The 12771-nt window shown below is 57.9% G+C and overlaps 1 protein-coding gene across 2 annotated transcripts in view; it reads right to left on the bottom strand.

Moving 5' to 3' along the window:
- CROCC (ciliary rootlet coiled-coil, rootletin) overlaps positions 1-12771 on the bottom strand; it is a gene marked incomplete at its 5' end in the record, with an annotated part of 47318 nt that overhangs the window by 13751 nt on the left and 20796 nt on the right. For both annotated transcript variants that reach the window (XM_079697978.1, XM_079697979.1), the window contains 12 exons: positions 530-697; positions 2697-2856; positions 3339-3577; positions 4371-4514; positions 4905-5039; positions 5807-5986; positions 8051-8220; positions 9569-9696; positions 9954-10147; positions 10905-11135; positions 11526-11672; positions 12394-12538. In XM_079697978.1, coding sequence (XP_079554104.1) covers positions 530-697; positions 2697-2856; positions 3339-3577; positions 4371-4514; positions 4905-5039; positions 5807-5986; positions 8051-8220; positions 9569-9696; positions 9954-10147; positions 10905-11135; positions 11526-11672; positions 12394-12538 — 2041 coding nt within the window. The remainder of the gene's footprint in view (positions 1-529; positions 698-2696; positions 2857-3338; positions 3578-4370; positions 4515-4904; positions 5040-5806; positions 5987-8050; positions 8221-9568; positions 9697-9953; positions 10148-10904; positions 11136-11525; positions 11673-12393; positions 12539-12771) is intronic.

Here is a 12771-nt window from a genome sequence, read left to right as displayed (position 1 = left end):
CACAGTCATCAGTTTCACTGGAAACCATCTATGGAACACCTCCTGGATGACAAGACCTACACAAGGACCTGGTATACATCCCCTGCTGTGCTAGCCCCTATCCCATGAATGCTCTAAAGCACAGAGAGGTTGAGTGATTTAGTCAAGGTCACACAGTAGATTCACTGCCAGAAAACACAGAGTGAAAAGAGTGTAGGCTTTGAAGTCTGACAGACCTGGGTGGCTGTGTGACCTTGAGTAGATCCCTTGACCTCTCTGAGCCCCAGTGTCTGGTTCTCTCTGTAAACTGGGGCTAATTATACCTACATCATGAGGCTGCTGGGAGAATCAAACAAGATTCTGTCTACAAAGCTCCCCCCATGCCCACTACACAGTTCTTGCAGTTGTTATTATTGTTATGATTATACCTGGGGAAGAATCTCGAGGAGTGGGGAACAGGGACCCTGCTTCTCACTGGAGAGGGCCCAGGGCAGCCTGGCTGCCTCCGAGGATCCTCCTCCTCCAGGCAGTCTGCCCACCATCTAGTTACCTCCTGCTGCACAGCCTCCAGGTTGGCTTCACCCTTCAGCAGCTTCTGTCGGAGGCCCAGGGCCTCCCGTCTGCCCTCCTTTTCTGCCCTCTCGCCCAGTGCCACGCGGCCCTGCAGCTCCACCAGCTCCCGGCCCAGCCTGGCGTTCTCACTGTCCAGAATCTTCATCTGTGAGAAAGAGTGGATACAGGCAGGACCTAGGACCCATTCTCAGCACCCACAGCCCCTTCTAGCCCAGGGTATTGGAGAGTGCCCACAGGCTCCAATGGCAGCCTTTTCAGCTCTGCCCCTGTACCCTGCCCAGTCCAAACCGGGCACAGAGGGTATTTGGGACCCACTGCTCTAGGGACACATACATTGAACACCACCCCAATCCACTGGGAGCCTGCCCCTGATAGCTTCACCCTGGTTGAGCCACACCAGGCACCTGGGCACCAATGACCTCAACGTATCACCTAATCATAACTACCTATCATGGAGAGTAGAGGTAGGGAGTGCTAAACCCCTAGGAGTTCTGCAGGGAAGGAACTCTGGGTCACTTTTCACCTCTACGATGATGCCTAACTTTTATGGAGTGTTTACCATGTGTCCAGCTCTGTTCTAAGCACTTCGCTCATATTAACTCATTAATACAGGGTAGGTACTAACATTATCTCTCTTTAACAGACATGAAGACGAAAGCTTAGAGAGGTGAAGAGACTTGCCCAAAGTCACACAGCTCATAAGCAGCAGACTGGGATTTGATCTCAGACAAGCAGAATCAAAGGTATGTTTCTAGGCCCCTATTTCCGCAGAGGAGCAGGTCGGGGGGTGAGGCCTACTTACCCCACAGTGCTACAGCAAAGGGAATACGAAAACGTGCTATAGCACGCAAAACACTCAGCAAGAGCCTGGCACACAGTTCCTTTCAGGGATTCCGAATGTTTCCCAGGACTTCAGCCCAATGGGAGGGGGCCCGGGTAGAGGGGTACATTGGTGGGAGGTGGAGGGGATTTGTTATTCAGGCTGCAATCTCTCTGGGGAGGCAGGGCCTGGGTGCCAAAGGGGGCTGTTTCCTGTTCTGCCGGTCTTCTAGAGCGGGAAAGCCTGAGCCCTCAGTGTCCAGGGCAGTGCCCAGTATACAGCAGGCACTTGTTAAATGCTTGCTGTTATTGATGGGCTTGGAATCATCTAGTTCAGGGCTCTGCAAACTGCAGGCCAAAATTCTGCACGCCAATTTCCACCGGTCATCTGCTTCTGTAAGGGCTTGAGTTAAGGATGGTTTGTACATTTTTAAGTTGTTGAAAATGGCTCATTTTTACATGGTTGAAAGACAAGCAAAAGAAGAACAATATTTCTGACACATGAAAAGTATATAAAATTCAGGGGACTTCCCTGGTGGCACAGTGGTTAAGAATCCACCTGCCAATGCAGGGGACACAGGTTCAAGCCCTGGTCCAGGAAGATCCCATATGCCACGGAGCAACTAGACCCGTGCGCCACAACTACTGAGCCTGTGCTCTAGAGCCCGCGAGCCACAACTACTGAGCCCACGTGCCACAACTACTGAAGCCCGCGCACCTAGAGCCCGTGCTCCGCAACAAGAGAAGCCTGTGCACCGCAACGAAGAGTAGCCCCCGCTCGCTGCAACTAGAGAGAGCCCGCAGGCAGCAAAGAAGACCCAATGCAGCCTAAATAATTTTTTTTTAATCATAAAAAAGTATATAAAATTCAAATTTCAATGTCCATAAGCAAAGTTTTAATAGAACACACTCCACTCATGTAGGTACCGTCCAGACCTGCTTCCTCCCTATGATGGCAGAGTTGAGTGGCTGCAACAGAGACCGTAAGGCCCATAAAGCTGGAAATATTTACTACTGGGCGCTTTACAAAAAAAGGTTGCCAGCTCCTGACCTAGTTCACGGGATCTGCACCTCTTGTTGTTCACAGATTCCTTTGAGAATTGGATAAGAGCCCCAGACCCAGTCTTTGGAGAAATGTGAGCGAGTGTGAATACAAATGTACCCACACACGCACACACAAACACACGGTTTCGGAGTCTAGGATTCCTTAAAGCCCATCCATTAATACCAAGGTTAGGTAACAAGCCTTGTTATAGTTCAAGGCCCTGGTTTTACCTATGAGGGACCTCGGCTCCCAAAAGGGGGTGCTGTGGCCCAGGGGTTACCTGCCGCCGGAGCTCCTGCAGCTCCCTCCGAGCCTCCAGCCGTGAGCGCTCCACCTCCTGCAGTCCAGCCCGCAGCTCGCCAGCCTCCTTGCCCACAGCCGCCCGAGCCTCCTCCAGGAGCACTAGCTTCTGCTCCTTGTCCTCGTTGGCAAGCTTCAGGCTGGAGGGGGCAGAGGGCAGAGGTCAGAGGTAGCCCCAGGTCCTGGAAGAGTAGGTGAGTGCCCCTACACAAAGGTCCCTTCCCCTGATTCCCAGGGTGGGTCTGGCAGGCTCTTGGCCTAGAGGTGCCCCAAGTGCTGCCTGCAAAGTGGCCCTCTCCTGAGCTGAGTCTTCCAGGGCTGGGGATCAGGCCCTCAGCTGAGAGGGGTGGACCAGCGACACATGCTAGTCTCCAGGGTGATGCCAGTGGGTGAGGTCAGAGTCTGGACCCAACCCTGCCTGCAACCACCATTCCCCTTCCTTCAGGTAGGACAGTCACCTAAAACAAACCAAGTCCGGGCTTGGTTCGAGGGCAGAGACTCCCCATCTGTGCGATTTCCCCAGAACCTTGGGGGGTGAAGTTAGTTCCTGGGATGAGATTCAGTGCGAATGAAGGACGAGGCTCGGGGAAGGGCTGGGGGCTGGGCCCCCGTGTCACCCCACCTGATCCGCTCGCTCTCTGCCTTCTTCACGGCCACCCGCAGCTCCTCGTTGGACCGCCGCAGGGCCTCGAGCTCCTTGGCCCCCTCGCTCAGGCTGCGCCGCAGCTCGCCCGCCTCCTGGCGCTGGGCCTCACGGCCGTCCTGGCTCTCACGCGCCTTGCGCTGGGCCTCCAGTAGCTCCCGCCGCAGCCCGTCACGGGCATCCTCCACCAGGCGCAGCTGGGTCCGAAGCTCTTCTGCCTGTGAGGACAGCGGAGGTCCACATACAGGGGTCGGGTCCCACTCAAGCTGGGTGGAAAGGAGCCCATCCCCATCTCCCTAGCCACGGGGCACCTGCCCTATCCCTCTGCAGCGGCTCAGACTGCAGGTGTGAGTTATGATTTGGGGCAAAGCATATTGGAGTCAGCGGTGCTCTGGCCTGAAATAAACATCAATCAAGATCATCCTGTGGGACTTCCCTGGTAGCGCAGTGGTTAAGAATCCACCTGCCAGTTCAGGGGACACGGGTTCGAGCCCTGGGCCGGGAAGATCCCACATGCCGTGCAGCAACTGAGCCCGTGCGCCACAACTACAGAGCGTGTGCTCTAGAGCCCACAAGCCACAACTACTGAGCCTGCATGCTGCAAGTACTGAAGTCCGCGCACCTAGAGCCCGTGCTCTGCAACAAGAGAAGCCACTGCAATGAGAAGCCCGTGCACCGCAACAAAGAGCAGCCCCCGCTCGCCGCAACTAGAGAAAGCCCGCGCACAGCAACGAAGACCCAATACAGCCAAAAAATAAATAAATAAAATAAAATAAATAAAAAGATCATCCTGTGGATCAACCTCAAGAGGGCAGGGACGCCCAGCCCAGCCTCTCTGTGAGAGCCCAAGTCCCACATGTACCCAGCAGGTACTTAATAAACGCCTAACGCCTGCCGCCTGCTTCCTTTCACACATTCCTTTGTCCTCGAACGCACGCTTCTAGGTTCCCAGCGGCGTAAAGGCTGCACTGCCTAGGAGGAAGCAGGTGGGTGGATGGGCAGGCAGCTCACCTCACGCAGGCAGGACTCCCGCTGCCGGCCCAGGTCTCGGGCCTGTTCCTGCAGCCTCTTCACCTCCTGCGCATGGGCCGCGGCAGCCTCCTCAAGCTGGGCCCGCAGGTCCCGCAGCTCGGACGTCAGGGCATTCACGGTGCTCTAGGACACACGGGCTCCTGAGACTTGGCACTGCAGTGTCCTCCTCCCCCGCACTCCCAACCCCCACCACCACTGATCCCAGCTGCGCCAACTGAACTGTCCATTTGCAGCTCTAGACACGGCCCCTCATGCTGGCCTGCGTCAAGGGCCCTCTACTGACGCCTGGCAACTGCTATGCACGTAGCCAGTCTCTCCCTCAGACTAGGGGATTCACAGGGCAGAGCCGTGCCACCTCCCTCCAATGGGGACTCCCAAGGAAGGGTGAAGCTCCACCGACAGCCTGGATGCTACCCCCAGGGCAGAGCCACGTCTCCCCCTCGGGCAGGGCTGTGTCCCCCCCAACCCCAACCCCGGCTCAGATGGAGGCCCGCCCGCCCCCGCCTGGCCTACCCGGTCCTGCTGCTGCCGGCTCTGAGCATCGCGCTTCTGTCGCTCCATCTCCAGGGATATGGCGGCCAGGCTGTGCTGCATCCCCATCAACTTCTCCGACAGCGCCGTCTTCTCGGACTCCTTCAGGGACAGGGCCTGGGCAGAGGCAGGGAGCAAAGGGCTCGGGGTGTTGGGTGGTCTTGGGGGGCATGCTTGGGCCTTTCCCCCACATTGGCCTCGGAAATGTGCCCACTGGGGGCTCGGGGACCTGACTGGGCCACCACAGGTGGAGCCAGGGCAGAGGTGCAGGCTCACCCCCTCGGCAGCCCCAGGAAAGGGTACAACAGCAGTAACAATGACCTGGACACAGACACAACTTGGACATCTCACATCCTGAAGCAGGGCCTTTCATTATTCCCATTTTACAGATGAGGCTATTGAGGCTCAAAGAGGTAAAGTGACTTGCCCAGGGTGACGCAGCAGGTGAGGAGAGGAGATGGACGCAGTCTGCCCTGTCTCCATTACATTATGGGAAAGTCAGGAGTTAGTTCTTTCTGAGGAGGGTCAGCTGCTGCATGTGGGCTTCGCGGGGACTGCTCAGAGGCGGTCATGGGGACGCCATGCCCAGCCTGGGGTGGGAGGAGGGATGGGAGAACGTGGGTCAGCTTTTCTGGAACAATGCTCACGGTGTCATGACTGTGGCTGCCACTCAGTAAGCTCCCACCACGTGCCGGGCCCGCTCGCTGGACAGGGGTCTCAGCGATGCTTCACAAACACCCCTTGAACTCCCCCATCCTGAAGGTGAGGAAACCAAGGCCCAGAAAAGGACTCCTAGCCCCTAGCTGCTGGGTGGCTGAGCGGGGACCAGCCCCAGCACAGGGGCCCCTCAGGCAGCCGAGGAGGCCACGGCAGGGCTCACAAACCTGCTGCTTCTCGCTCTCGGCCAGGAGGAGGCCCTCGTCACGCTCCTGCTGCAGGGCGGTGATCTCCTCGCTCAGTTCTTCCTTCTCGGCCTCCAGCCGGGCCAGCAGTTCTTCCCGTTCCCGCTGCAGCTGACTCTGCAGCTGGGCCCGCTCTGCCTCCAGCTCCCGCCATGCCGCCTCCTGGGGGCCAGGCCCATGTGCGTGTGACCCACGAGGCTGGGCCCAGACAGCCCCGAGCAAGGGCCGTGGGGCAGGTGATCAGGGAACTACAAGGTGGGGCGGGTGATAATGAGGGCCGTGATGGGGACACGCCAGGAGCAACAACGGCCTGGCCTCTGGGTGGGCGGGGGGAGGAGGGTAAGGGGTCAGAGAATGTTTCCTGGAGGAAACAAGCAGCCGTCGGTCAGGTAGAGAGAAAAGGAAAAGAACCCAGGTCCGAGTACAGCCCTGGAGACGACTTGGAGGAAAGAGGAAACGTGACGAACAGGGAACCTGTGATATTTAAGGTCACTGGGGCTTGGACTACAAGGGGGACACGGTGAAGGACGGGGCCAAAGCCACAGGCAGCAGCCAGGCCAGACCAGACCAGTGGGCTTTAGGGAGGGGTGACCTGATTTTCAGGACAGTTGGGACGGCAGAGCCTCAAGCCAGAGTGACAAGGAGCAATCTGAATTTTAGAATAGCGGGTTGTTCAGAGCTTGTGGAAGAGGGACCAGGACTGGGGGTTGGGTCGGCTGTGAGCAATAAGAAGGCATGGGTCTGGGGGTGGGGGGCGGAACAGCTGCAGAGAAGAGTACAGGTATGATGACATTAAGAGGCTGAGTCGGGCTTCCCTGGTGGCGCAGTGGTTAAGAGTCCACCTGCCGATGCAGGGGACACGGGTTCGTGCCCCGGTGTGGGAGGATCCCACATGCCACGGAGTGGCTGGGCCCGTGAGCCATGGCCGCTGAACCTGCGCGTCCGGAGCCTGTGCTCCGCAGCGGGAGAGGCCACAACAGTGAGAGGCCCGCGTACCGCAAAAAAAAAAAAAAAAAAGAAAGAGGCTGAGTCTGCTGGTGCAGGGAGAATGAGGGAAGGCACAGGAGTTTGGCTCCCTGGGGACTGGGTGGGTACAACCCACAGGCAGAGCCCACTTGGGGTCTGAGGGAGGTGCCTGGCCCCAGCACTAGTCCCTAACAGCTGTGTGAAAAGTCTCTACTTCAAATGCTCTGTCGCCACCTGCTGGAGAAGTGTGATTCTAGCCACAAATCCAAGAAGACTACGTACAAGGTGAATGGCGCCCCCTGGTGTCGGGGCCACAGCCTGAACCTCTGTCAGAGGCAGCCCAGTCCAAGATGAGTGACTCAGGTCCCCTGTCCAGAGGCCCACTCTGGAGAGCATCTCAGTACAATAATAATAATGACAACCAGCAATTATGGAGCATTTACAAAGTGCCAGTCTCTGTGTTAAGCTCTTTGTAAGGATCATCTCACCTCATCCTCATAAATTATACTATCATTATCCCCATTGTTAAGATGAGGAAATAGGGGACTTCCCTGGTGGTCCAGTGGCTAAGACTCCGTGCTCCCAATGCAGGGGGCCCGGGTTTGATCCCTGGTCAGGGAACTAGATCCCACATGCCGCAACTAAAGATTCCGCATGCTGCAACTAAAAAAAAAAAAAAGATCCCGCATGTGGCAATGAAGATCCCGCATGCCGCAGCTAAAACCTGGTGCAGCCAAATAAATAAATATATATATATATATATATTTTTTTTTTTTTTTAATGGGGAAATGAAGGCACAGAGACCTTAGGTAACATAACCAGCATTTGGCCAAGATCAGGTTGAAACCCAGGCAATGTAACTCCAGAGCCAGTGTTCTTAGGTACTTCTGTTCTGTCTTTTGGTGATCTGGCCCCTCGCCTTTCTATGTGCTCTGGTCCTGAGTGATCTTTCATATGCAAACTGCACTTCTTAGCAAATTAAAGTGCCTTCCGACTCTACATTAGATCAGCATTTTCCAAATATGGTTGTGGACCCCCTGCATCAGGATCACCAGGGCTGGACCAGATTGGGGCCTGGGAATCTGCATGTTTGATAAGGAGTGATCCCCGATGGATCCTCCCAGCTGCCCCCAGAGCCTCTGAAACAGAGATGAAGTTCCACTTCACTGATGCAGAGTGAGAAGGATGGCTCGCCTGAGGTCACAGAGGAGACAGAGCCCTCCCCCACCCCACCGCCGGCCCCAACCCAGCTGCCCGAACCTTCTCTCGCTGGAGTCGCTGTAAGTCCTCCTTGTGGGCTGCCCGCTGCTCCCGCAGAGAGGCCTGGGCCTCCCGCTCAGCCTGCACCAACTTCTGGGCCATCAGTTCCTTGTCCAGAGCGACCTTCTCCTCTGTAGTTGTTATCTGCTGCCGCAAGCCCGCCAACTCTCCTGCACAGAAGGGATGGAAGGGAGAAACAAGCTTGGGTCAGACCCTCCCAGTGGGCCAACAGACTCAGGCCAGGTGAGCTATGTGGGCAAAATCCCAGAGGGAAGAGGGCCCACTGGTATCTAGCCGAGTTCCCTTGGAGAACGTTCTTGCCCTCTCTGGGCCTCTATTTCCCCGTCAACTGCATGGGCCCAGTGGCCCTGTCCCCCTCCCTCCCTACCTGGAATGGCATCTAAAGGATGAAGTGACTGATGAGGAGGGCCCCCCAAATGGAGAGGACAGCAAAAACATGAGAACCCCCATCACTGACTGAGTGCTTACCACGGGCAGGCACCTGGCTGAGCACAACACAGCTTCACATCACACCCACATGGCTTATCCCCAATTTACAGATGAGGAAATGGAGGCTCAGAGGAGACAGGTAACCTCCCAAGGCTGTACAGCTTTCCATGAGGCATCACCTTTAATGACTGACTGCCATAAGCATACTTGCTAGACTGTTAGCCCTAATGAAAGTGACCGGGGAAGGGTGCACCCCACAGGGGACAATCTAAAAACTATCCTCGGGGGCTTCCCTGGTGGCATAGTGGTTGAGAGTCCGCCTGCCGATGCAGGGGACACGGGTTTGTGCCCCGGTCCGGGAGGATCCTACATGCCGCGGAGCGGCTGGGCCCGTGAGCCATGGCCGCTGAGCCTGCACATCCGAAGCCTGTGCTCCACAATGGGAGAGGCTACAACAGTGAGAGGCCCGCGTAGCACACAAAAAAATAAATAAATAAAATAAATAAATAAATAAATAAATAAATAAATAAATAAATAAATAAAAACTATCCTCGGGGTTGGAAGTCCACCAGAGACTGTTAGCATTTCCCTTCCTGGTTCTGTCTGGCTCACGTGGACGTGGATGAAAAACTTAATTTTCGCGGCCCAAGCAGGTGCTTAGTAAATGTTGGTTGAGCAAGAAAAACCTGTGAGTTCAGAGACTGGGCGGGAATGAGAGTCATCAGAAAAGCAGCTGATGATGGCTCCGCGGAGACACAGAACTCTCTAAGCGCCCTGATGACGATAGACAGCAGCCACCGTTGGCAGCGGAGCCAGGCACTGTGCCAAGGCCATGCTTTTCTCACCTCATCCTGGCAAAGCCTCATCACCTCTAACTGTCAGATGAGGAACCCGTGGCCCAGAGAGGGAAGCGGCTGGCCTGGGACAGCGGCTGGATTGGAAGCCAGGTCAGCCACACCCCAAAGCCAGTGATCCCAGCTTCGGTGAGACCCCAGAACTCGACAGGTTACAGCTCCAGCTCCGGGCTGGAGCCCGGGGTTCCCCACCCCTCACCCCTGGCCCCCCTACCGGTCAGGGTCTCCTTGGCCAGCAGTAGGGCCTGCCCATCCGCTTCCAGCTGCTCCCGCCGGGCCTCGAGCTGCGCCAGCTGCCGCTGCACCTCAAACAGGCTGCTCTCCAGGGCTTCCTTCTCCAAGCTGCAGCACGCACGATCCCTAAGGCCCCGGGACCCAGCCTCCCGGGACCCAGGACACTGTGAATCCCAGGGCGTGGCCAGCCATGGGCCAGGTGCCAGCCCACCTGCCCAGCCACGCTCCCGCTCCCTGGGGAAGCCTAAGCCCCGGCTGAGATGAGCTGGTGACCTGGCCCCTGAGGGCCCATGCTGGACGTGGCTGGCCACGGGGTGGCTCCGTCAGACCCCCCAGGGCGGGCTGGGCAGAGCTCAAGGCCTCACCGCAGGCGTGTGGCCTCCTCCGACAGGGTCCGGCCCTCACGCTCGGCTGCTGCCAGCTGCACCGCCAGGCCGGCCCGCTCCTTGGCCAGCGCCTCCTTCTCCCGGGCCACCCGCTCCGACGCCTCCGTCTGCCGCTGTATCTCCCGCCGGGCCTGCTCCAGCTCGTGCTCCCGCCCGCTCAGCTGCCGGGAGAGCTGGCCCCACCCCGGCACTGTGAGCACCAGCCCCGGAATCCCCCAGCCTGCTTATCGTGCAGCACCCCGACCATGGGCCCAACCCGGCCCTGGCAGGCAGGAGACCAGGTTCAAGCCCCGGTTGTATCCTGATGTGCTGTGTGAACCTGGACAAATCACAGCCTTCTCTGGACCTGCAGTGCATGCACATGCAGACATAAGGGTCATCACTTAGTTTGGGTGGCAACCAAACACTTCCTGCACCCCAAAATGTCCAGAGAAGCTGAATGTATAAAAGAAAGTAAAGGAGAGCTGCTCTGCAGGCCTCAGAAAGGGAACCTAGAGCCTGGCTCCCTGCACCACGTGGTCTGTTCCCTAGAGGCCCCTCCCAGGAAGCCAGGCCCTCCAGGACAGACACCCTAAGGTCCCTTCCAGCTATGATTTCCCAACAAGTCTAAGATTCCAATTCTAAAATTCTCTACCAATTATCATAGCATTAATCTTTACTGAGTGGTGGTTGATTTCTGTAAGCGCTTACCCGGTATACTCTTCAGAACAACGCTTTGTGATAAGAACTATTAGCCCCATGTTACAGGTGGGGCCACTGAGGCATGGGGAGGTCGGGTAGCTTGCTCAAGGCCCCCAGCTGGCAGAGGTGGGACTGGATTTCAGCCGGGAAGCAGGCTCCCGAGCCTGTGACGTCCCCCAGGACAGATGCAAAAGGCCGGGAGCCTAGAACCCCTTCCCCACTTGCTCTCCAGACCCCACGTACACCCACCTGGGCCAGCCGCTCCTGCAGTCGGCAGCGCTCCTGGTGCAACTCCGGGAGCTGGCGTTCTAGCGCCCCCCGGGCCTGCTCTGCTGCACGCAGGGAGCCCTGCAGGCCCTGCCGCTCCACCTCGTGCTCCAGCCGCAGCTGCTCCAGCAGCTCCTGCCCCTCCTGCGCGGAGGCAGCCTCCCGCTCTGCCTGCCACTGCCGGCCCAGCAGGGCTGCCTTTTCCTCTTCGAGCTGTGGGGGCCAGGCGGAGGCGAGTGACCGGATCAGCCCAGGCCCTCATGGTCCGAAGAGGTCCCACCCGGGACCAAGGATGCCTTCTCCACCCACCTATCACAGCCAGCCCGTGGGAGGCTCCCGGGGGTAAGGGGCAGTGCCCTAGGGTGTGTGGACACTGGGGAGGAGGAGAAGGAAGGGCCCATGGAGCTTCTTTCCTCTCAGACCATGAGAGAGAAGACAGACAGACAGAAGGAGTCAGAGAAAGAACAACAAGACAGAGGGACAGAGGTGTACAGGGAGATGTCGGGGTGTGGGCCTAGGCTGGGCCTGGGGATGCCTCAGCAGGGTCTCTGAGCAGGGAGGACAGGTGGGCGAGGCAGGAGGGCCTGCTGGCACACAACGTACCTGGGCGACAAGGCGGTTCAGACCCAGCTTGTCCTGGGCAAGACTCACGTTCAGGGCACTCAGCTTGGATAAGGAGTCCCGCAGAGAGGCCTCCTCGGCCCGCAGCTTGGTCATGGAGAGCTCAAGCTCCACGCGGCCAGCCTCAGCCTGCAGGGTCGGGACCAGGGTGGCCAGAGATGGTCAGGCGGGGAGAGATGGAGAGAGATGGGAAAAGACGTGCAGAGACATGGAAAGATAAAGAGAGATGGGGAGAAAGGCAGAGAGATGGGGAGAAAGGCAGAGAGATGGGGAGAAAGGCAGAGAGATGGGAGAGGCAGGAGGTGGGGAGGTGGCGAGAAGAGGCACGGAGAGACAGGGCCCCCAGAGACAGGGCAGGGGACACAAGGAGGGAGATAGAACATGAGAACATGAGGCAGAAACAAAATCCCTGCAGACGCCCTGCTGCCCACACTGCTGCGCACCCAGAGCCGTGCAAGGACCAATGAAGCTGGCTCCCACTGTGGGGCGCGGCCAGAGGTCAGAGGGTACCCTAGAGTGGGGTCTAGGGTGGCCTTGCTCAGGGCCCAGACCACAGACAGCAGGGCAGGCACCGACCAAGAACTGTGCCCCCAACCCTCACAGACCCCAGGACCTGTGTCCAGAGATGGGACTGGATGACCTGAGCTACAGGCCCTGCCCCAGAAGCATCTGGAAAAGCAGGGATATGACCAGTCCTAAAGGTCAGTTCACTTATGGCTGGGATCAGACGTCAGTGTGTGGCCAGAGTCAGAGGTGAGCCTGAAATAGGGGTCAGTCTGTGGCCAGAGTGAGAAGGCCTGGGGCCTAGGGTAGAGGTGGGTTTGTGGTGGTGTGGCAAACGGGGACCCACCTTGGTCAGCGCCTCGGCCACCTCGGCCTTCTCAGCCTGCAGCACGTCCCGCTGCAGCGTGGTACAGCTCAGTGCCTCCCTCACCTCCACCAGCTCCTTCGCCAGCCCTGAGCGCTTCACTTCCAGCTGCTCTAGTTGCCTATGGCTGTGGGACAGAGGGTGGGGGGTGCCCCATGTCACTCCCCTGCCCTGAGTCTCCATGGCCAGACATGCTGGAGCAGCCAGGGGCCAGGCCCAAGGCAGGAGCCTCATCCACAAGGACAGCCAAGCCCACTGTTGGGCCTCAGTTTTCACATCTGCAAAATGGGGTAACGCTCGCCTCGGGACGTTGTGAAAAGGATATGTGTCCTGGGACTTCCCTGGTGGCACAGTGGTTAA

Source organism: Hyperoodon ampullatus (genome assembly GCF_949752795.1).
Source record: "Hyperoodon ampullatus genome assembly, chromosome: 2".
In the NCBI taxonomy this organism is placed as follows: domain Eukaryota; kingdom Metazoa; phylum Chordata; class Mammalia; order Artiodactyla; family Ziphiidae; genus Hyperoodon; species Hyperoodon ampullatus.
This window is presented reverse-complemented; position numbering and strand designations above follow the sequence as displayed.